Genomic DNA, 25,492 nt, shown 5'->3' with positions numbered 1-25,492 from the left:
TACATCAGCTGATCTTAACGTTTCACTCTGACCAACACACTAAAGTTTCCTACATTAAATGTTATATCACGTAGCTACAGCTGAGATATGTATGATGACAATAATAATCAGGGCAGGTAAGTTTCCACCAGGTTTAATTACAATCTTTAATCCAGTGATTAGAAACCAGACCCAAACTGGAATGAGCTATTGGAGCATGAACAAGGTTTTTGGCTTCAGCTGCTCACATTCCCACATGTTCACAGGTATGGAAGAGGCCCACTGCGATCACACCGAGTTCCTCAGTAACTATATGACCAGCGTTGATGACATCATCCTCATCCCTGGGTCCCTAGGCAGAATACGCTCCAGACAGCCCAACAACAGGAAATGTAAGAAGTCAAGTTGGTGTCTTTGGTGTGTTTCCCCCTGTTTATTTTAGTTTCTTTTCACTCTTATTCTCACTTTTGTTCAGCAAACATGAAAAAATAACTGTGGTTGAGAAATAAGTGTCTCATGTGATCTCACTGGGAGTGTACGCAGTCTCTCTTAGTGAATAAGTGAGTAAAGTTTATTTAGAAAGTACTCTGCACAGGCTAGGAGTCACAAAGTGCTGAACATCAAAGTAGAGTAAAATAAAGATGAAAATGAAGGTAACATCCAGTCGAGACACAGAAAAAAAGTAAAAGGTAGTTAAGTAAGAAGTTCCAATCAGTCCAAGTCTCAACAAAAAGCCTGTTGAAACAGGGAGGTTTAGATCTGCTTTGAAGGACAGAGTCAGCTAATCTGAGCTGTCACAGGAGACCGTTCCACAGTCTTAGTGCCACAGACTGCAGAGAGCCTGTGATCAAACAGAGCGAGCAGCAGTTTGTGTAGTGGGCAGCCTTGAGCCGTTTAGTGCGTCATATGTAAGTACAAGAATTTTATAATGAATCTTCAGGGAGCCAATGTAAAGGATATAAAATAGGAGTGATGTAGGTTTGCTACTAGAACGTGTTAATAGTCTGGCTGCAGCTTTTAATATTGCTCAGAAACGTGGAAGAAATGATTTATCTGGGCAGGTCAACAGGACATCACAGTAATCTAAGCACGATGACACAAATGCAAGAATTATTTTCTCCAGTTCAGCCGCGGAGACCATGTGTCGTAGTTTAGAAATGTTCCTTAAATGAAGGAAATGAGAACGAGAGAAAGATTTTAGCCCACAGAGGAATAAAAGTTCAGCAAGAAGAAGCAAGATGAATGATTTCACGATACAGCAGAGCTGTAATCATGGTCTCAGCTTTGTTTACATTTAGAATGAGGTCAGTGCTAAAGGTCCGGTCACGTATCCAGGTTAAATGATGGAGTAGGGTGCACAGCCTGCCCAACTGGTGACGGTTAAAAGACATATAGAGCTGAATGCCAGCTTACAATATATATCTCCTTAAAGTGACAGTTGTAAATACATTTAATTAGGTTGAGAGCTAAAGGAAGAATGCAGAAAGAAAATAACAATGGACCCAGAATTGAAGCTTGTGGAACCCCACAGGTTAGAGAGGCAGTGTTACGGTGCACACTGAACGGGACAGACGCGACCAGAGCGTCAGGTTTACATGTAAAGTCAATGGAGGAGCGCGATGAAGCGCGACTGGGGGTCCTGCGAAAATTCAGAAGCAGATTTGCATCGTGAAAACGAGCAAGTAGCGCGACTGACGCGTTTGAAGTGCGAATAGAAATACGCGCGGCAGTTTGTGTGGTGCATTTTGTTCATTTGCGCGTATCGCGTCTACTGCGAATCTGAACTCCAGCTTCAAGTCGCGCTGCGACAACCAATCAGGAGCCTGGTGACGTGATGCTCTGACCTAGTTCAAAGGGGCAGGTCCAGCCAAAGCCATTAACAATATGGAGGAAAGGCTCATCAACCACCCGGAGCTGTACGACACCAGCTGCTTTCTCCACCGAGAAGTTTAATATTATTTCAAATAAATGTTTGTAATGACTAATGTCTCAATTCTACTACACAGCAAATACTGGCACACAACTTGAAACATGTAGAATTGATTTCATATCATACTAATGAAAAAATATACTACTATATAGGAACATAGTGAAGACCAATTCTTTAAGAGAATAAAGAGAGGTTAGTTTATTTTGGAGGCAAGCTCCATTTATTAAGAAAACTTTAAAAAGGCAGGAACGCTCTTTAGAGGCTTGTGAGTGGCTCAGAGCCGTTGTGGGGACGTCACTGGGACTTCAAATGAGCATATATTAGCACAGGTATCAATAAAGGACTACCGTGTTAAACACTTTTACTAACCGCAGGCAGATAAACAGGCGCTCTGCAGGTGGGATTGAGCGCCTGTAGTTGGTGTTTAGGCGGGCGATGCTGGGACCGACGCGGGACAGCAGCTCCTCAAACTGGGTGAGGGAAAGACGGTGGTACCGCTGAAAGCGGCCGTCATCCAGACGCAGCTCCTGGAGCAAGTGGTGAAACTCACCAAACTGCTCACGCCTCTGGAGGACCTGATGGACCCGGGTATGGCGAGGACGTCCTTTACGCCGCTGCTCTGCTCTCCACAGTAAATAGAGAAAGAAGACTCTCTCTTCAAACGATCAACAGCTGCCATCTTGCAAACATACCGTCTGGCACTACTTCCTCCCACATTTCCGCTTCACGCGCGTGAAAATTGCATATTTTGAAGCGTGACCAATTCGTGTTGGTCACGCGTTGAGGTGCGAATGTGCACGCGACCAGCTAGGGACGTCTATCACGTTCGGTGTGAATGCACCGTTAGGGGTTCAAAGAAGGTCCTATCATATAAATAGGAAGCAGAGTCAGCAATACCATCCAGAAGCGTATGCTTCCTACGTAAAATTTGACGTAAAAGTGTCAAAGGCAGCACTCAGGTGAAGTAGATCAAGTATAGAACAGTTCTCATCATCAAAGACATCAAACCTTGCATTCCTTCAAAAGAGTGGTCTTAGTGGAGTGTTGACTTTGAAAAATATATTGAAAAGGGACAGAACTCTGCAATTTGTTTAATAAAGATCTGAACTGGGTGGTTGTAGCTTAGATGGTGGACCAGGTCATCTGCTAATTGGAAGGTTGGTGGTTCAATCCCCAACTGCTCCAGTCTGTATTCCAAAATAGCAAGATGCTCACCCCTCATCGCTCTGATGCATCCGTCAGAGTGTGATTGTGTGTGAATGTTTTATAGTCATCATCAGAAAGTAATGCTATTAATAGTATCAAATAACACTGTGGGATAGGGCGGGGCATTGTTGCCCATGCCGGTCGTTGTGGTTTTTCGTTGTGCAGCAGTGCTTATGAATGCTCATTCATTTACAGCCTGCATATTCATGCATTTTACATTTTCTCATCGATTCTGTCATTAAAAACAATTATAGAAAAAAGGAAAAGTTGTGCACACTGAACAAGCAAGACAGAAGGTGATGCTTGCACTCTGTGGTTGTTGTTTCTGAACATGAAAGAATAAAACTGAACTGTTTTTCTGCAAAGAAGTAAAATCAACATTTAAATGTGAACTGTGTGCGTGTGTATTGTACCCTAAAGAAAAACACCATAAAGATGTGAATATGTGGGGCTCTGTTCTAAACACTCGAGGACTCAGTGAAGACTCACTGTACAAGACAGACCCAAAGCTTTGATGCTGGGCTTACAACTATGGGCAATCCTCATGTGCTGATAGCATGCAACGTTTACAGTCATAGCTGCAACAATCACAGTCGTTACTTTCGGCATTACTTGATCCACTAATCCATTAATATCCAGTTATTTACAAAGCAAACAACTGAGAGGTAGGAGAGAACTGACAAACCGTTTACATGCTTCACATTTAATGAGCGGCCGTGCTCTCCCAGCCCACACAGACCACTATTTTCAACCCCGTCACAAGCATCCCTCTACAGAGTCTGTTGTCCACTCAGAGACAGTCAGAAAATATTTTTAGCATCAAAACAAAGCTTTAAAACAACTTTAGTATTTTTCTTAGCTGTAGAATGACATGAACCATGTAACTGTATATTTGATACGGAGGATCTGAATGAGTTTTTTAGACCTCTACATCCTCAGTGTTATTTCAAAACAGGAAGTTCCAAACATGAACTCAGTAATGAGCAGCTCCACCGTTATTGTTGATCACTTCAAAAATTTGTTGCAGCGTGCTTGATGCAAGCGTCTCCGTGAGGTGAGTGGGAACATTTCTCCAAGTTGTGAAGACGGCCGCACGAAGGGCATCTACTGCCTGGAACTGTTGTCCATTTTTGTAAACTTCCCTTGCCATCCATCCCCAAAGGTTCTTAGTTGGATTTAGAGCAGGGGAACACACAGGATGGTCCAAAACAGTGATGTTGTTCTCCTGAAAGAAGTCCCTTGTCTTGCAGGCGTTGTGTACTGTAGCGTTGTCCTGTTGATAAACCCAGTGGTTACCACACAGACGAGGGCCCTCAGTTATGAGGGATGCTCTCTGCAACATCTGGACATAGCCAGCAGCTGTTTGACGCCCCTGCACCTCCTGAAGCTCCGTTGTTCCGCTAAAGGAAAAAACAACCCAGACCATTGTGGCCTCCCCTCCACTGTGGGGCATAGAAAACATCTCAGGTGGGATCTGCTGTAACGTTGGACACCATCAGGACCATCAAGGTTACATTTTTTCTCATCAGAGAATAAAACTTTTTTTCCCACCTTTCATGGTAAATGGCCTGCATTTGTATCGCGCTTTTCTAGTCCCTAAGGACCCCAAAGCGCTTCACACTACATTCAGTCATTCACCCATTCACACTCACATTCACACACTGGTGATGGCAGCTACATTGTAGCCACAGCTGCCCTGGGGCGCACTGACAGAGGCGAGGCTGCCGGACACTGGCGCCACCGGGCCTCTGACCACCACCAGTAGGCAAACATGGGGTTAGTATCTTGCCCAGGGATATTTGGCATGCAGCCAGGAGGCAGCCTGGGATCGAACCACCGACCTTCTGATTAGTGGCTGACCTGCTCTGCCACCTGAGCTACAGCCACCCCACCTTTCATGTTCCATGTTTGGTGCAAACGGTCGGTTCTGTGGCGTCCAAGGAGACGAGGCCTTTGAAGACGTTTGTTTTTGAAGCCCTTCAGTCTCAGATGCCGTCTGGTGGTTTTGGGGCTGCAGTAGGAACCAGCCTTAATTTGGGTCGAGGATCGTCCAGTGTCTTGACGGACAGCACTGATCCTCTGGCTCAGTGCTGGTGAAATTTTTGGGGTCTTCCACTTGACTTTTTTGTTCCATAACCCTCAGGATCATTTAGAAATTCCAAATGACCGTCTTACTGCGTCCCACCTCAGCAGTGATGGCGCGCCACAAGAGACCCCGCCGATGCCGTTCAACAGCAACCCGACCACGTTCAAAAAGGAAGGGTTTTTTTTGCTTTTGCCATCAGAACATCCTGACAGTGTGACTACCTGACAGAAAATGACAATGAATTCACATTTTTTGCACAGATTTGGCCTTTTAAAAGGATGTGGTCGTAAAGTTTAGTTGCGCTGTAAAAACAGCCGTCGCGGTTTAAGCTTTGTTTTGTCTCACTCCCATTTCTTCTTCTTGCATGTTGAAGCTCTACTTGTTAAGATCAAGACATGCAAAATATGATTTTTTAGACATTTTGTGGTTTTAAACTTTTGATCAGGACTGTATATGCAATGCATATATATATATATTTATTTTATTTTTATTAATTTGTGCATTTGTTTTTTTCTAGCAGTGTTTTAATAGTTCTGACTGCTGAGTTAAAATGAGCAATTGTTGCTTTTCCCATTTACTGCTTGTTGTTGCTTACTTTGCTTACTTGCTTTTTTTTAGTTTGTCAGGCTCATCTTTCCTTATAGTGCTAGCATACAGTTCACACTTTAATTACCAGGCTTGTAAAAGGCCTTTGAATCTAATGGGCTAATTTTTCACTTGGCCTCATTGGATCTGTGAGGAGTTCTCCTTACTGATGTCGGTCATCTCTACAGCAGACTGGTGTTGACACTATGAGCCTGTACATTGCAAACAAATGTTTGCTTTTGCATATCTTCTCTTATGCATTCTTTTTACCCCTCATTGGAAGAATGGAAGTTTTCACAAACCAAGATCAAAACGTCCAGTCTGCTGTAAAAATCATAATAAAAAAACACGTTTTTACATGTGACATAAATAACACTACTACTTGTTGTTCGTCGCCATCAGCACAGGAAAAGGAGTGGACTCAAAAACAACTTTATGTCCAACGACTTTGTGACAGAAGGAGTCAGTTCGTTGCCATCGAGGCGCAGCAGTTTCGCCTAAGAGTGCAAAGGATGCGCTGGCTTAAGATCCACATTGGAAAGCATGATGAAAAGACTCAGTGTCTTAGAAGCACGCCCTCCTGAGAGTGCTGCCAGACGTCAGTTTGGAACAGACAGAGACTCATCTCCAACACCCAGAGAGGACCCACTTCTCCTCCCCTCATCTACAGCTCTGGTGCCACTGTGCCAGTTCCAAGAGTAGACGGATGGCTTTTTCTCCCAGTCACGTCTCTATCTCCTTCACTTATCATTCCTTACCTGCTGCTTCACCCGTCCAACATCTGACACTCGCCTGCCAGTTATGAGGGATGAAAGGAATGAAAGAGACTTTAATGATATTTGGAGTAAATCAAAACTGAACCGGAGTGAAGCCCGAGTGAAAACAGGAGTTACCGTGTGCACAGCAGAGGTTTCCCAGTCTGTCTGAACAGAGGCACAAAATCCAGAACCAAACAAATGAAAGACTTAGGAGTCCCAGTAAATGCATACTGTCACATTTAAAGGCTAGATAACGCTGTATTTAGTCATTTCTACAGTTTATGGAGTTTTCATAGTTCATAGTTTTGTATTCTCACCAACTTTGTGAACACAGTAACTCAAGAAAGAAGTCACGTAGGATTTTCAAAACGATACCATAGGCGCGTCTACTTGGAGGCTGAGGGGTAGCGCTGGTCACCACCAGTATTTTTAAATAAAGCCTTTATATCCAAATAATGTCTCTGCATTTGGTTTATTATGTGATTTTCCCAAAAAAAGGAATTCTCTTCAATAATTACTGACAGAGTAACGGTGACACTGGGCAGCAGGAGCAACAAGTTAGAGAGCTGGTGGAGGCTGAGAGCTTTTAGGCTTGTATATGTGCACATTATATAGCATGAAAAGGCTCCATGTTAATGCTAATGATGTGTTTGCTCTCACATGTTGTCCCCGTACTTTCCTGTTTTTGAACAAGCGGACTCTGTATAGAAATTAAAACGGCCCAACTCCAGTCAGCTACAGTTGTTACTCTTCGTCTGTGGAGTTTTAAGCATCAGAATAAGAGTTTTAGTGGCTGTCTGTATCCGTGTCAGAGCTTAAAGAGATGGGGGGGTTTGTAGGCAGACAGGTGGTGTACACCTTGGACAGGTCACCAGTCTGACACAGTATGCGCTTAAAATGATTATTATTACTTTGCAATGCTTTTCACTTCTGTTCATTGTTGTTTTTCAGATGACCCCAAAGCTGTTGTGGCCGATCTAACGGTAAGTGCTGTTTTTAAGATAATATAGGAACATGTAAGCTGTGTGGAGACAGAAAAGCATGTGCAGTATTGTAAAAGACAAAAATGATGCAAAGAAAGAAACATGAAATAGACGTGTCAGTCAGCTCTCTGCTCATGTTGTTTTCTTGTAGTGTAAGAAAGCAGACCAGCACTTCAAACCGTACTTGAAGCAGCACCTGCCAAAGAGACTGCACTACGCCAACAATCAACGCATTGAGGATGTCCATCTCCTGGTGGACAGGAAGTGGCACGTTGCCAGGTACAAGAGGAACACTTAAACATGAAATACTCATACAGTACACATGAGGCAAACTTGAACACTCTAAGAGGAAGATTGTTTTTCCTGACTCTTATCCTGAAAACACAATTGGATAAATTTGACATACGCAGCTTGTTTTAGGCTGATGGACATTTTTTAATGAGAATATAATGAGCAGCGAAAATCTACGTAACGTCATAAAACGCTGTGTGAGACATGGCAGGATCCAAAACTCACAAACAGCTTTACTGCTGGATTCACTAAATACTGGGACCACAGAACACACAGCAGCAGCGATGAGGGAGACACAAACAGTATGCAGAGAGGTCAGACCTGGGGAACACAGATGGACAAGATCTAACTCACAAGACAGGGCAAGCAAAACTGAACAAGCTGCACAGGACAGGAGACGGTCAAAGTAAAGCAGGAAGTATCACGAGGAGTTTAATAAAAGAGCAGTTAATATTTTAGTAGAGGTGTGGACTCGAGTCACATGACTTGGACTCGAGTCATTAATTTTCTGACTTTAGACTTGACTTGAAAAAATGTTCTAAGACTGTGACTTGACTTGGACTTTTACACCAATGACCTGGGACTTGAATTGGACTTGAACCGGTTTACTTGAAAAGACTTGATATTTCACCCCAAATATAAAAGTTAACACGCATATTATATAGAAAGTGTGCATCATTTATTCAATTCATTCATTCATTTATTCAAACCACACTCCGTACGTATGTGTGCGTGAGCTGTAGCACAGCCAATCAAATTAACCAGATTTAAAAAAAAAAAAAAAAAAAAAAAAAACGCTCAAAAATGCTGCAAGGAGTTATTTTTTTCAGGTACATAAACTATGAAATAGTCAACAAAAAACCAAAATGCAATATGCAAAACATGCAAGAAGAGAATCACAGACAGAGATGGAACGACTTCCAACTTTCTCCGACAGTTGAAGTTGCATAAAGAACGGTAGGTGGTGCTTCTCTTCTGCTGCGATGAGATAGCTGACTTCATCTAACTAGCAAATGTTGTCCAGGCTCCGTTGGTGATACAGTTTTTTTAATGTGTATGATATTTTTGTCATGTGATTTTAAAGCCGGTCCTACAAGCGCATCCAAGAATAACATGCAGCTTATCTCAGAACTGTCGGTGAAAATTATTCTTGGAGCTAAGTGTAATTGAGCTGCATTTTATAGAGGTGCAATTTCACAATTTGTGTATATTTTCTAAGTTCACTATTTCGTCATGTGTTGAGAAAAACACAGATTTAAAAATCACATGGTCTAATGTTTACATTTAGCATATAACTGCAACATTCCTTTTTCTTTTTTCTTTTTTTTTAAAGACTCGAAAGGACTTGAAATTCAAAGTTTCAGACTTGTGACTTTACTCAGACTTTTGCACCAGTGACTTGAGACTCGACTCTGACTTGCCTGACATTACTTGAGACTTGACTTGTGACTTGAGGATAAAGAATTGAGACTTACTTGAGACTTGCAAAACAATGACTTGGTCCCACCTCTGTATTTTAGAATAAAACCTACAGAGCATCAGATAAAATGGTATGATACGGCTGATAAATCTTGTTTGATCAGACATCTTTAGGCTAGATATGGGATGAGAACTGTGTCCGTCCTCCCGTGGGCAGATACCGTCTCACATGATACCCCACCTGACAAAGGACACGTGGAACTTCAGCTCAGGGTTTAAATCTGACTTTATCAGTTCTCTCAGTTGAGTCAGGGCACACAGTAATCACATACTCACTACAGAACTGTGAGGATAAATCTCCCTAAACCTGCGTGGAAATCATGAAGAAGGTCCTCCTCAAAACTATTTCTTTGTCAGATGTTATTCAGGTGATAGTTTGGAAGAAATCCTTCTTCACGGTTTTAATGCTTATTTCTCACAGTGGTTATTCGCTGTAGAGCAGATAAAACAAAATGTTATTACCCATAGATTGTATATGAATGGATCCACATGAGGACAAATTATTGCCTCTATTAAATTTAAAGTGTATATCAAAAATGTCCCATTTTACAAAAGAGCAACAGATTTTTAACAAAGCATTATTAGATATATGTTTTCTTTTGAAAGCATGAATTATTTCTATTTACACACAATAACAGAATTATTTCAGGAAAAGATGACCAGGCTGGTTATTATTAGCCACTTGAAAAACAGAGCTGTGCAATGATGTGCTTTATAAGACTCAGCTTGTAAAATCAAGTTGAGGGTCATCTATCAATTTACACACAGTATATAAAAATCTGCAAGTGTTTGAGCCGTCACCTGTGAAAGCATCATGACACAAACCAAGGAAAAATATTTAGAGTCGGGAAAAAGAAATTGTTGATCACTAAGCAGAAGATAGAGATACAAAGTTATCACAAGTGTCAAGAACTGGAGTAAGAAGTATCATCAAGCCACACAATACAGAACAAGCTTGATAGAGGTAAGAAGCAAAGATTTCAACGAGGTGTCCGATGACCCCAGAACAACTGCCAAGACACTCGGGAATGACTTAGCCAAGTCGGGAATTGTAGTCTCATAGGAGACAGTCACTGGAATCCTGAGCAGGAATGGACAGATCAAGCCAGACTGAAGTGTGCCCTGAAGAACCTGGAAAAAATGCATATTGGAAGCATGTCCTTTGGTCAGATGAGACAATACTAGAGCTCTTTGGCCACAGAAATGTTGCTTGTGTTTGGAGAAAGTAGGGAGTACAACTGAAGAGCACCGTCCCCACAGTGAAATATGATGGTGGGAGTATTATGTTGTGGAGATGCTTTAATGTTTTCTGGACTGGGAATCTGGTCAAGGTAAAAGGAATCATAAAGAAAGTAATGTGGGTCCTCATAGTAAAGAACTCCAGATCTCCAGAAGACCAAAGTGAATGTTAATGACTGACCTGCACAAAGCCCTCGAATCCCACTGAGAATCCCACAGTGGGGTGAACTGAACACCAACAGGACCATGCCAGAAGACCATCAAATCTGGAGGAGCGTGAGAGATTCTCCTAAGACGAATGGGCTGGAGTGACAGCAGGCCTTTATCAAGCAAGAAGGATAGACAACCGACTCGGGAGGGGCTGTTAGTTTTTTGTGAAATAACTGTTTCTGTGTGCAAAGCGAGATCATCTAAGCATCCAAAATAAAACTAAAATGTTTATTTGGTCCATATTATGGTAAAAAAGGATATTTAAACATGGTATGCTTTAGTGGTGCAGGTCCAGGTAACACAGATGGGCAGTTAAATGGTTAAATGACAACAGAGTGAAAAGAATAGTTGACCAGTGAGATGCTACAGATGCTGTTTTGTGCAGTTATGAATATTCGTGGTGATTAAGGACTTATCTTGTGTGGATTGCGAGCAGGTTTGAAAACCACATGTCTGAAAGATTGTGAGAATATCAACCTAGGCACAAGTAGTTAAGGTGTGTAGTGGATCTGTCTGCCAGTAACTGGAGAGAGACCAAGTAAAATCAAGCAGCCTGCTTACTTTAAAGGAGTTTTCATTTAGTTTGAATTTGCTGCTGCTCCTGCTATCCAAAAAGCTGCTCTAACGTCGCGTACAGTTGGTGTTGATGTGGCGTTTTCAGCCCACCCAGCGCCGAGGCTTTTACTGCACATCTTGGATCACTTAAAAACACATTTTATGCCAACGTGTGCTGCTATCAACGCATCATTAACACATGCGGTGCTGAAAAGCTATACGATGTGGCGTCCCGAATCACACGCACACGGTAAAGAAAAAAAACATGCTTGCATTTTTCAAAAGAGCAGCTGCTGAAAGTTTAATGAGGCTCTAAAATGAACTGTGACAGGCGTTTGATACAGAGCGGTGAAAAGTCTTACTGCAGCGATCCAGTGACAAAGAAAACGATGAAGTCATCCTGAGTGAAAGTGAAAACAAACCACAGCAGCTAACTGTGTGTGTGTGGGGTGTGTGTGTGTGTGTGTGTGTGTACTTGCATTGGCCTCGTCTGTAACGCCACCTAACGTTAAGCTGTGGTACACTGCAGGACGGCCACTTTGTCTCACACACGGCTGCTAAATGAAAGAGATCTCTGAGGTTTGTGTGCAGCTCTGATAGGCAGAGCGGGCTAATCGTTGGCACTGCAGTGCAAGCAGAGGTACAGCGCTAACACACACTCTCATACACACACACGAGTGCAGGCACATATACTTTACTGTCTGTGAATCTCAAACCAAAAACTGTTCACACCAAATGAAAAGATGTTTGTCTTGTTTCCCCCGTCATCTTGTCATTTACATTTTCGACGTGCCTGTGGCTTCAAACCCCCCCCCCCCAACACACACACACACTTGAGTATATGACTGGGAGTACTGTTTTAATGGACATATGTCTGTGAAGGTTCTCAGTCATCCAGGTCATCGTAGTCTAAGGAGCTTGGAAAGAAAAGCGTCTGGACTTCTTTAAGTTGCTTGAAGACGTTTCACCTCTCATCCGAGAAGCTTCTTCAGTTCTAAGGTCAAATGGTGGAGAGTCCCAGATTTAAACCCTGTGGGAGTTTCCCCTCACAGAGGGACAAAAGGACCCCTGATGATCCTCTACCTAATCACATGAGCCAAGGTGTGAAAACGGGTGTGGGTCACAATCAGCCAGGGTTTCGGGTGAGCTCATTGTGAAACCTGGCCCCACCCTATCATGTGATTTCCTGAGGTCAGATGGCCCAGGATGTGAGTGGGCGTTAAGGCATCTGGATCAAAACTGGATCATAGATGGCAGACAGTTGGTGTCGTAAGCCCCGCCCTCTGTTGGACATAAATGGCTTCTTTCACTCCTCTTTCAAACCGTCTGTCTTCTCTGTCCAAAATGTGAACATTGGCATCCTCGAAAGAGTGACCTTTGTCCTTTAGATGCAGATGGACAGCTTAGTCTTGTCCTGTGGAGGTGGCTCTTCTATGTTGTGCCATGCGCTTGTGAAGTGGCTGTTTGGTCTCTCCAATGTAGAGGTCTGGGCATTCCTCGCTGCACTGTACAGCATACACCACATTGTTAAGTCTGTGTTTAGGAGTTTTGTCTTTCGGGTGAACCAGTTTCTGTCTGAGTGTGTTGCTGGATCTGAAATGCACTGGGATGTCGTGCTTGGAGAAAACGTTAGGTTATGTATATAACCCCGGTTCTCTGAGTAGCATGAGTGAGTGTCTCACTACGGGGAACGCCTCCTGTGTGACCTCCTCAGAAGCTCAAATACCATTACCCTCACATGCTGGCTAAGTGACACCCATGTCAGGAGGGGCTAGTGCCTCCCTATATAATAGGCTGACATAGCGTCAGATGTCACTCAAAACAAGCCAACCATGCTTCCATAGCAAGGAGGGCAGTCTGGTGAGACACTCACTCATGCTGCTCAGAGAACCGGGGTTATATACATAACCGTAAGTTCTCTTTCATAGCATACGTTTCGTGTCTCACTACAGGAGAAATACTGACTCCCGGATTGCCAGACATGCCTGTTATGAAGACAACTGTCCCCAACAGCACTTCACAGGGAAGAAGCTCCCACCTGGGAAGAACCTGCACCGAGGACTGAATGTGCTAGGTTAAACTCCCCTAAAGAGAGCCCATGAGGTTGCCAGACCTCTAGTGGAATGCGCACGCAAGGAGGCTGAAGGCCCCTGCTAGTATAGGCCAGGGAAATTGCTCCTACTATCCAATGGGAGAGGCGCTATTTAGACACAGGCTTTCCCGTATGTGGTTTAGCCCAGGACACGAACAGCTGGTCACTTTGTCTGACACTCTGGGTTCTGTCCATATAAATGCGCAGAGCACAGACTGGACACAAGGTATGCAGCCGCTGTTGCTCCTCTAAGGAGAAAGCGGTGGGTAAAAGGCCGGCAGTTCTATAGGGGAACATGTGCCGACAACCTTCGGGACAAAGGCGGGGTTGAGCCGCATACTGACCCTCATATTATCCGAGGAGAACTGAATGCATGACCAATGCACTGAGAGAGCGTGGATCTCTCCTACATGTTTAGCAGAAGCTAAAGCAATTAATAGAGCCGTCTTCAAGGACAGAAATGGTGGAGAAGGCTTTACCCTTATCAATCAGGGCCTGAAGAAATGACAGAATCATTGCCACAGAGCACTGAAAAGGGATGGCCTGTGGTTCTAAGCACCAGCTTTCAAACACACGCCACTTGTGCTCATATAGCGTCCTAGTAGACAATGGTATGAACACTGAATAGTGTCGATAACACTATGAGGGAGCCCCACTGTGTTCAGGTTAAACCACTCACAGGCCAAGCCCATAGAGCTAGCCTCTCTGGGTGGGGGTGGAATATTTCCCCCCGTGCCTGAGACAGGAGGTCTCTGCGTAGTGGTAACGGCCAAGGTGGGCCGCACAGCAGCTGAAAAACCTCCGCCAGCCAGTGCTTCCCTGGCCAGTGTGGGGCTATCAGGATCATATAGTGGCCTCTCTCTCTCACTCTGGCCAGAGTTGGAGAAATGAGGGTCACTGGGGGAAAAGCATAGAGGAGGGCTCTTGGCCACTCATGAGCTAGAGCATCCACCCCGAGTGGAGCTCTCCGATCGTGCAGCGAGTAAAACAGGGGACACTGAGCATTCTCCCTGGATGCATAAACGTCCACGGTCGCCTGACCGAATCGCAGCCAGATCTGCTTCACCACCTCTGGGATTCCCGGCACGTGAGTTGCTCTCAGCGACAGCAGGTGGACACTGCTCCAGACTATCAGTCTGTGTGCCAGTGTGTATAACTTGGGGGACCCCAGACCCCCCTGTCTGTTGATGTAGGCCACAACAGTGGAATTGTCTGACCTCACTAAAACATGATGACCTCTCAGCCAAGGGAGAAAATGTTTTAGCGACAGGTGAACTGCCAGCAGTTCCAGACAGTTTATGTAGGTGGAGCGCATGTGAGGGCCCCATTCCCCATTCACTGTTCTGCCTTCGTGGGTCCCCCCCCCAGCCCAAAAGAGAGGCATCTGTGGAGACCACCTTCCTGGCTGAAACCGCCCCCATGGCAACGCCCTGAGACAAGAAACCTGGTTTCTTCCACTCGCGGAGAGCGAGTGAACAGTCTGCAGAGACTCTCATGCGACGGTGGCCGTCTCGGTGAGGGTCTAGTCCCCGCAAGCCCACCCAGCGCTGAAAGCCTCTCATGTGCAGGCGTCCCAGTGTTATCGCTAGAGTGCTAGAGATGACCGTATGGTCGCTGTTCTCTCTGGGGACAGAAAAGCTCTCACCCGGAGGGAGTCTAGGCTGAGCCCTATGAAAGTAATGCATTGAGTTGTCCTCAATGTGCTCTTTTCCACGTTTATCTGGAAACCAAAACTCTCCAGATGGTGTATGAGAGCATTTGTGTGACAAGCTGTTTCCTGGCGGGTTGGGGTTGCTATCCCCTGGAAAGCAAATCTTAGATACCGTGGGGGATATATGGAGATGTGGAAATAAGCATTCCTCAGATCGATTGATGTGAACCAGTCGCCCGCTCGTACAAACCGTAGCAGCGAGGTGTGCGTCAACATCCTGAACTTGTATGTCCTTAAATGCCGGTTCAGGGCACGGAGATCCAAAATGGCTCTCACCCCCCTCCCCCCTTTCTTTGGCACAAGGAAATACCTTGAATAAAATCCGCTGTGCATTTCCTCGGGAGGGACAACTCTTATAGCTCCTTTGTCTCTCAAGGTGGAAATTTCCTCCAGGAGAAAACTGGCGGACTCGCCCAGAGCATGAGAGTAAATTATTTCTTTGAAATGTGGTGGAGCGACATTGAATTGCAGCCTTTTCCAATGTCCTCAGCACCCATGCTGACTGAGTGCAGGTAGCCAAGCTCTTTATATGGAGAGACAGAGGGCTCACTGGCCACTCCACCGAAGATGGCGTTTTGGCGCCCCCTTGTGGTTGCAGCGCAAAACATACGCCATTTCGGTGTCCTGTCACCTCTGTCACAGGTGAGGGAGGTGACGGGCTCATCTGCATCATCACAGCCGTGGAAACGTGAGTCTCCACGTGCTGCGTTATGGCAGACGTTGGTCTGTTTTTCAGCATGTTTGATTTTTTTCATGTGTGTTACAACACTCGACAGCGCCCTCGGCAAACTTCCTGGATGCGTGTGTCGGGGCTTTTTTAATACAGAATGCATGAGAGAAGTGCTTGTGAAACAACACTGTGAACTTTGGCTCTCTTTCCCTCTGGCGGGTCCGGTGACAGGAACGCCGGCCCGAGTTAAGCACTCTGTGTGGAACATGTCCCGTTGAACTTGCTCTTGAATGGAGCTGGGTGGCGGGAGAGCGGCCCATGAAGGGGGGAAACTGGGCTCGCTCTCACCTAGAGGAGAGGCCGTCAGGCCGGCCGCTTCTTCCTCCTCACGGTCGCGGCAGCGGGGGGAGGGGCCGCTTGAGGTCTGGCCTGAGGAGATTGTTTCCTTAGGAGCCCCAGCAGCCTGGGGGGCTGCCTGCGTCTTAGGCACTCACGGGTACCGGGCGAGACGCTGCCTGCGCGAATGCCGCTGGGGTGGCATGCTGGGCCCTCCTCAGCAGGCAGAGTTTCAGAGCCTCATCATCTCTCTTTTTCTCCTCACCTCTCTTCTGCATGGATGTAACAGCCGCACCGAAGAGACCTTGAGGGACGACAGGGGTGTCGAGGAGTTCCTCTTTCTCCTTAGTCGTCAGGTTGGTGAGCCCGAGCCAGCGTGCTCGCTCCTGAAGAACCATGAGGCCCATGGCTCTCCCAGTAGCCTGTATGGCTACCTTGCGGAGGCGGAGGACGTGGTCAGTTATAACGCAGAATATCTTCCCACACTGTGGTATCTGGTTTAGCTGTCATGTCCTCTTCTAGCTCAGCTTGGTAAGCCATTAGCATAGAGGAGGCGTTGTGGGTTCTTACTGACAGAGCCGCTGCCTTGTAGCACTTATCTGTAAGGCTAGACTGGAAGCGGTCTGCTTTGGAGGGGAGAGATGGGGCCGATGAGGACAGAGACGTCTTCGGGTGAAGATGGCTCGCTACCAACGTCTCCACTTGTGGCATCTGGCAGAGGCCGATAGACTCCATCCCCTCACAATCCAGCAGAGAGCTCCCCATGATGGGGTGTTTCTCGCTGTAAGGTTTTGCTTTCCACGTCACCGCTATCTCATCGAGTAGCTCAGGGAAAACAGGCAACACATGCTTCCGCGTTTTTTCGCCTTCGGCAATTTCTTACTGTCAAAACGAGATTTTACAACCTCTGTTTGTATGGTGGGCCACAGGATGTTGAGCATAGCAGCTGCGCGCTTGCACATGTCCTGCATGTCAAGATCCAGGTGAGACGGCGGTGTCGGTTTTTCAACCTCGCTGGTAGCCAAGGGCTTTGCAGCCTAACTGATGCTAGCCAAGGAGGTGGAATCTTCCTCCTTGCCGTCGTCAGACAGCAGGAGCTCAGAGTCAGCCGACTCATCCCCGTCCTCGTTGGCATCTCCTCCCCAGGTGACTCCAGCATCGGGGGAAAACTCACGATCTCCGTGTGCCTCCAGCGACGGGAAAGTGGTCGCGAGGGTCTGCCTCTGCCCAGCTCGGCCCTGGCGTTGTGGCCAAATCATTGGGCATCTCAATTTCTCCTTGCACCGCAGCAGCCTCACACAGCAAAGGGTCGCCACCCGAAAGGGTTAGCCTGGTGAGCTAGCCTGCGGCGGAGTAGTTTGCGTGGGAAAGCTGCGCAGTGGATACAGTCGTGTGCGGGTGTCAAGGCAGCCTGAGCTAGTGGTACCTTTATTAGCAAAGTGTTGCTACTTCGCTTTGGGAAAATATTGCTACTTCCCAGGGTGAAAGTATTGCTACTTGACACCAGCACTAGCTACAGAACAGTATTGCTACTGCTTGTATGCTAGTGGACAACTGAAAAGCTGGGAACAAAGTGCCCAGTGACCAAATTGTTCACTCGAATCTGTGGACAGTTTAGCTTAGTACCCAATAGCACAGTTGTCTTACAGGCTTCTGTGAGAAGCAAGAAGAGGTTTTTCAATGACATCTGACGCCATGTCAGCCTATTATATAGGGAGGCACTAGCCCCTCCTGACATGGGCGTCACTTAGCCAGCCTGTAAGGGCGTAATGGTATTTCAGCTTCTGAGGAGGTCACGCAGGAGGCGTTCCCCGTAGTGAGACACAAAACGAAAGCTATGAAAGAGAACTCTCCTGAGTTTCTCTGATACACCGGCTACATAGGGGATGACAATGTTGTTGCATCTGTCTTTCTTGTCCTCCCTCGCTGGTGTCTGATCTTCTTTTCTGTGCCTCTTTGCTGACTTTATAAAAGCCCAATTAGGATAACCGCATGTTTTGAGTGCTTCCTTTACATGTGTGTGTTCCTTCTTTTTCCCTTCAGGCTTAGAGGGAACATGTTTTGCCCGGTGGTGTAGGGTCCTAATTAACCCAAGTTTGTGTTCCAGAGGGTGATGGGAGTCAAAGAGAAGGTTCTGGTCCGTGTGTGTGGGCTTCTGGTAAACTTCGATGTTGAGGTTTCCATTCTCTTCAATGTGCACGGCACAGTCCAGGAAAGGCAAACAGTTATCCTTTGTGTCTTCCCTGGTGAACTTGATGTTTTTATCCACAGCGTTAATGTGCACAGTGAAGGATTCCCCTTCTTGTGTTTTGATTTTGACTCAGGTGTCGTCTACATATCTGTACCAGTGGGTGGGTACTCTCCCTTTAAAAGAGCCAAGAGCCTTTCTTTCCATTTCTTCCATGTAAAGGTTGGCTACAATAGGTGACATGGGGGGTGACACAGCCATGTTTTTGTTTTAATGGACACCTAATAAAAAGTGGCTTCTTTTTTTCAATTAGAGGACTTTGGCTCGAGTTGATTGAAGGACTAAAGTAGGTGGATAGAGGCAACACACTGAAGGGCAGCTTCAGGACTGAGGACACTGTCATGATGTTGTAGATGTATGAAGACTACAGAACCAGAAACACAGGATTCATTTGCTACATGTTAAGCTAAGTTGCTCAATAACAAATGAACTGCATCCATGAGAGGTTTTACACTGAACAGACTGAATAGCCTGGTTCCTGCAGCAGCATTTAAAAACGTCACCACCACCATGTTGTTGTTGGAGCTATAACCAGAGGGTAGACTGCTAGACTAAGGCTTACAAAAACGGGGACAGACACTTTCTGGATGGTCTGCACAACATGGCAACACCTGGTGTTTATCATAAAGTAACCAGCAGTGCAAACTCCACTGAATACGATCATCACCGGTCTACAGCCAAAATGTGCTCACTGAAGCTGATGTATATAATTGTTGGTTTGCTCTAGTTTTCGCGATATGGTTTTAGGTCAGGTTTAAACCAAGAGTGCTTAACTAAAACCAGAAGTTACTAAAATCCATTTTGAGCCTTGAATTTTCAGATATAATCAAACATTCACACCTTTGGATGAAATTGGTCCGTGTGAATTGAAATTGTATTAGGTAGGAAACATAACTGCCAAATTTCAAAAGTCATGATATTATAGTACTTGATCTTTTGACCTCTACCATGACCTTGTAGTTTACCTTCTTAGTATCAGGAAATCTGTAATGCTGCAAATTAAAGTTACATATTTGTAAAGAATATTCTAATATCCCACATATTTGCTACTTTCTTTCACAGTGTGCCATTAAAAGTTCTGTGAAATGCTTCTAAAATCTCTATTTTGTTCTGTTTGTGAAGTGAAACTGTGAAAGGTGTGAAAGTAAAAGTTGCAGTTTGAGGTTTTTCATGCAGCAGCTTCTTTATAACTGATGTAATGTGACAACAGACAGAAACGTCCAGCAACCGCTCAACAAATATGTCATTTTCCATAACAACCAGAAGTTCCAGAAGGTTCACTGACTGGCCTCTAGGCCTGTGTGACTGAGGCCTTCAATAATTAGATAAAGTCAGTAGTGGACACACACATAGACAGGCGAGTGAGGAGTCCTACAGATCTACATATCATTATTTAGTGTTTCATAATCAGGCTTCTCTCTGTCTTCGTTTTTTAAACAATGATTTATTGATTTTTTGGAAACAATACAAACAGCAACAAATCAGCACAGCCCAATACAAATAATGAATTTTATTTAAAAGCTCTGGGGTACGCTGCAGTCTATGTACGATTCTGTAATGGCGTTCCTGCAGTTGGTTACAGGAAAACATTTTCTTGGTAGATCTAAAAGTTTTAGACCATGCTTCTGTACTAAGCTCAACTTCAATGTCGGTTTCCCATCGAACCCTGGCCTTATCGGTGGTTACAAAATTCGGAGACAATAATTTCCCTATAACAAAAAGAGGTACATTTCTTTTTTTGTGATTATTTCCTCATTAAATTTAAGGAGAAAGCTTTCAACGGGATTCAAAACAGGTTGACTGGCTGGAAATTTAAGGGACTTTACAAAACGTCTTACCTGCAGAAACCCCAAGAAGTGTTTCAGCTTTATTCCTAATCAGAGGCTGTAGTGCACTAGAAAAACCTCTTCTTCCAACGTGGGCAGCAATATTATGCCAAACCTTAAGTGTAGACATCAAAATAAAATTATTTCTGACACCAAGAGGAAGGTCATCCAGATCAATAGATAAAAGACTAAGAGGCGAAAGAGGGTCACAGCACCAGGTATCTATGGGTGGTTTACCTTGGTGTAAAAAGGAAGATAACCACCCTGAGGTTATTTGTGAAGCCCAGTAATAATATAGAAGATTAGGAACTCTCTGTCTTCTATGTTTAGACTTTTTCTAAGTTGCTACACAATGAAGAAAGGTCAAAGTGAGATAAGAAGCTTGGAATTTAAAATCAACTACCTAAACAGTGTATGTAGGTGTAAATTGTAAGAAACTGAATAACCTGGAAACAGTCGCAGCCAGCAAACCAGTCGGCTATTTTTAATCCTCATCTTTGGATTCAGCACATAAAAAAGCCACAAGAAATAACAGAACTCAGAGCTGTGGTGTAAAAGACAGCCTGTTTCAGCAAGTCTGTCTGTACAAGCGTCCACACCTCAAATTTTATATCATACTAAAGTTATTAAGTTATAAAGACAAATCAAACATTTGTTTTAAAGGGAGAAATTAGCTATAAACAACAACACAGCCAAACAAATGCACAAATGTTCGTTGTAATTAGAGCGATGATAGAGGGATTATATGGGCACTATTAGTTTTTGGCATATTTGTGTTAGCTGCTTTTCTCAGGTCTGAGCTTGTTAACCAGTAAATCATATGACAACCTATTTTGACACTTACGATACAACAGTTACACCAGCCACATGTAGTTTAGCAAATGATTATACTTCATTCAATTCCTGTTAAACGATGTTTAAAAAAAATTAGGTTTGCATGATTAAATTTTGCTCCAGCAGTGGGTTTGAGGGAAATAAAGAGATGCGTCTTAGTTATTTTGTGGTCGCTGTAGCTCAGGAGGAAGAGCAGGTCACCTACTGATCAGAAGGTTCGTGGTTCGAGCCCTGGCTTTTCCACTCTGCATGCCAAGTATCCTTGGGCAAGATACTAACCCCAAGTTGCTTTCTGATGCGTCCATCAGAGTTTGCATGTAGTTAGAAAGCACTAAGTGTAGAGAAAGTGAATGTGGCATGTTGTATAGAGCACTTTGAGTACTCTGGGAGAGTAGAGAAGCGCTATAGAAGAATCAGTCCATTTATCAATGTAAGCAGAAGGTGACATTATTAGAAAAACAATAAACATTTTTATATATCTGTCACACAGTTTGGCTTGCTTCTTTGTTGCCAACCTTAGCAACACTGATGGTAGAAACAAAGTTCGTCACTGTCCTCTTGGTTACAAATGAGAGAAGATACCTCTGTCATTACAGGAAAGTCCCTGAAGGCAGGAGGCACTGTGGCTTTGCTGGAGATCATGGATATGACAATAAGATCAACAGCATGCAGGTACTGTTTACAAGATTCCCTTTGTATTCACAATACCAGCTCAGCTTTCTAAAACATCAGCTAGGTGCAGCGTACACGCACTGTACACACGGTTACACACTGTAACCGGTATTAACCTCCTCGGACCTGCGTCCACATATGTGGACATCACATTTTGGGTTATTTAGACCAAAATACTAAATTTTGCTCTACAAGGGCCTGATATCCACTTACAAGGACATTATACTGCCACTGTTCTATCAAAATTTTAAACGAATATCCTCATATGTGGCTCTCATTTTTCTTAGAAACAAAAATCAGGTAAAAAAAAAATCTGGTAATTCTTTGTTTTTACATTCATCGGGTCCCAATATGTCCAAATATCAAAAGAAATTAAAAATGTATGCCGTAGAAGAGTTCGGGTCTTAGGAGGTTAAAGCTCAGACTGTCTAAACATTCAATTTCAATTCAATATTTATAAATATTGTTATAAGGTAAAGACCCTACAATAATACAGAGAAAATGACCCCCTATGAGCAAGTTGTTGCTTAGGCAACAGTGGGAAGAAAAAACGCCCCTTTAACAGGATAAAACCTCCAGCAGAACCAGGCTGGGTGGGGGGGTGCAGACATGTGCCGTACTGGTTAGGGATGAGGGGAGGAAGACAGGAGAAAGACTTCCTGTGGAAGAGAGCCGCAGATTAATAATAAGTAATAATTACGTGCAGAGAGGTGTGTAAACACAAAGGTGACTGAAGAAGAAATGCTCAATGCATCATGGGAATCCCCCAACAGCACAGGTCTAATGCAGTGTAAATAAGTGAGGATTGAGGGGCACCTGATCCAACCCTAACTACAACTAACTGCTAATTAGCCTAATTACCAACAACTGAGAAGGTGTCTGAATCCAAGCTGGAAGCAAACAAACAAAAAGACAGTATGTGCACATTTCATAAACATTACAGGAACTTTAATCGTCTTCTTAAATACACGAAATGTAAGAAGGAATAATAATAAGTAGAAGACAGGGAACTAATTTATAAAAAACAATTAAATATTCTTGAGATTAAAGTCATGAGGAAGATTTCTGAGGATAAAGCCCAGAGATTCTTCCCACAATATAAGGCAACTGTCTTTATTTATGTAATGAAATGTATGCAAATGTAGAATAGCCCTTTTTTAAACTCTCGTTAAAAACATCAGATATATCAAACATTTTCTTGCATTTGTTGTAACAAACTAACCCGTGTGATGAACTTTTGCTTTCAGACTATTTTCGTTGGCTATGGGCCTACGTTTAAGTTCAAGACTAAAGTTCCAGCCTTTGAAAACATCGAGCTTTATAACGTAATGTGTGGTGAGGATTCACTTTTTTTCCATCTGCATTTCTGTGTTCAGGTGTCTCGGTGTGTTTTGATATCTGATATTTTTCCACAATAAGAATGCGTTAGCTGATGTTTACGTGTGTGTGACGTCTTTAGTCTGATTTCAGTCACATTTGTCCCATTCTTAGATCTTCTAGGTTTGAAACCGGCCCCTAATAATGGAACTCACGGCAGTCTGAACCACCTGCTAAGAACCCCCCCGTACAGACCCACCATGCCAGAGGAGGTCTCCAGGCCAACAGCGTCTGGTGTTGTACCTGCAGGAACAGACAGCTTGGGGTGCAGCTGCGACGAAAAGGTCAGCCACGATGACTCAGAGGCAGACCTGAGCCCAACTTCCTGTCAGTCCCTAAAGGGAGTTCTGTTCTTCTATTTTTCTAAACCTCTTCTATTCTATTTTTTTGTCTTTTTTTTTTAAATTTCTCAACTCAATCATATGTTCAGCAGATGCAGCAACATTCTTGGCTGTACATCCATATTGTCACACTAGGCAAAATTCCTCCCATCTTCTGCTGCTCAATTTGGTGCTTGTATGAATTGCAGTCTCAGTTTCTGAGACTCACAGGAGTAGCACCCCACAGTCTGGGCATTCTCCTCTGTCATCAGCACACCATGTTCACTGAGAGAACTCATACTAACTGGATATTTTCTCCTTTTTTGGGCAAAACTCTAAAGATGAGATCATCCCATGAGATCAGCATTTTTTGAAGTGACCTCAGCGCCTTAAAACTCCCTCTTCTTCACTTTTGGCCTAAAAGAGTTGACTCTAAAATTGTTTCCATAGGCCAAATTAGACCCTTACAAAGTATGACTAACCTGCATGTATGACTGGCCAGATGCCAAACATTCGCTTGACTTTTAAATCCCACAAAAGGATCCATCTGGTCAGCTTATTTACTTAATTAAATTTTATTTATAAGGTGCCATATGACAGCAGCAGTCCCCAATGTGCTTTATATTTTAGGCTAAAAACCCTACTATAATACAGAGAAGCCCCACACAACCAGAAGACTCCCTATGAGCAAGCCCTTTGGCAACAGTGGGAAGGAAAAACTCCCTTTTAACAGGAAGAAACCTCCAGCAGAACCAGGCTCAGGGAGGGGCGGGGCCATCTGCTGCGACCAGTTGGGGGTGAGAGAAGGAAGACAGCACAAAAGATACACCGTGAAAGAGAGATCAGCATTAACTCTTGATTAAATGTGTGCTGTATAAACACACACAGAGAAAAGAACAGCAAACATCCAGTGCAACTCATCAATGAACATTTGTAGCTAGAACAAGGTGCTGTGAGAGATTACAGAGAGCCTGAAAGGGCCCTGACATCATGGAAGTGAGCCTGCGATGTCACGAGACACCAGACTGAATCCAGAGAAGAACAAGTTCTTTAGGGTTCTGAACCATCCTCCTGACAGGTACCCTGAAAAACTAGACTTTATTTCCCGTGCTAATAACAGGATCATCACTTGAATCTAAATGCAGCCAGCATTTAGAGTGGGATGACAAATATAAATTCTGTGTTCACACAGACACTGTCCACACTGCAATATATCCACAGCAACATAACAAAGACCCTAAGGGGTCGACCTGGGCCGGAACAAACCGGACCCACTGAGGCCACGAGCCGCAGGAGGCAAGGAGTAGCTTTTTGACTGCCCAAGGTCAACCAGGAAATATCAGGACACCAGAGTTCAGGCATATTTAGTAATACGGCTTTGTTCTGGCACCTCTCCCTCCATGTACATACATGAAATCTAGAGGAAGGAAGAGCAGCAACAAGAGCTGCTCACAGAAGAAAGCAGGCATCGGTGCCCAGAGATACGAAGCTCATGAAATCTAATAAAGCGTGAAAGGAGTTGCAGGGATGCAGAGAGGCTGCAAGAACATGGTAACTGTAGGCTGAAGCTCTCAGCTGAGACATCATGTCTTTGTGGTCCGACTGAACTAATGAAGGATTTTGTTCAAAACTGAGTCAAAAAAGTAAAAGTCTGAATTTTTTATGAGTTCTTTAAGGAATGCAAGAAAGTTTTTATCAAGTATGTATTCAAGTCAGTAACACTTTTTTTGGCCCATCGGAGGTGTCAGCACAGATGCTCTTTATACGAAACATATTAGAACTACAAGGACAAGAACTACAACCCTTTAACACTGAAGGTGACGTAGAGCCCAGTTTATCTGTACTGGTGCGGTGAAACTTTCTGTTAGTGCACAGACGTTGACCAACATATTTCACTCACTGGCCCCACGTCCTTATTTGAGGTTTGACACCGTTTTAGTAGATAAAGCTGAATGGCTTGGACATGAGCTGTGGTTTGGGGAAGTCCTCGAAGGGGACTGGTGGCAGCTCCCGGGCCTGGCAGATCCTCATGGACTAAAACAGAAATGAAGAAGTTTGTGGAGCTGGGGGAACATATGTAGATGAGGACCAGAAGGAGGCGTGTT

The 25,492-nt window shown here is 44.3% G+C and overlaps 1 protein-coding gene across 2 annotated transcripts in view; it reads left to right on the top strand.

The window, feature by feature from the left end:
• The window catches only part of enpp2 (ectonucleotide pyrophosphatase/phosphodiesterase 2), a 65,271-nt gene that overhangs the window by 32,979 nt on the left and 6,800 nt on the right, over positions 1-25,492 (top strand). For both annotated transcript variants that reach the window (XM_084943538.1, XM_084943537.1), the window contains exons 13-18: positions 246-371; positions 7,496-7,527; positions 7,679-7,806; positions 21,615-21,690; positions 22,938-23,025; positions 23,182-23,351. In XM_084943538.1, the coding sequence (XP_084799664.1) occupies positions 246-371; positions 7,496-7,527; positions 7,679-7,806; positions 21,615-21,690; positions 22,938-23,025; positions 23,182-23,351 (620 nt within the window). The remainder of the gene's footprint in view (positions 1-245; positions 372-7,495; positions 7,528-7,678; positions 7,807-21,614; positions 21,691-22,937; positions 23,026-23,181; positions 23,352-25,492) is intronic.

This window comes from Perissodus microlepis, chromosome 11 (assembly GCF_051167445.1).
Source record: "Perissodus microlepis isolate ML-2025 ecotype Zambia chromosome 11, ASM5116744v1, whole genome shotgun sequence".
Taxonomy (NCBI): Eukaryota; Metazoa; Chordata; class Actinopteri; order Cichliformes; family Cichlidae; genus Perissodus; species Perissodus microlepis.
The sequence above is the reverse complement of the archived record's forward strand: the minus strand, read 5'-3'. Positions and strand labels throughout refer to the sequence as shown.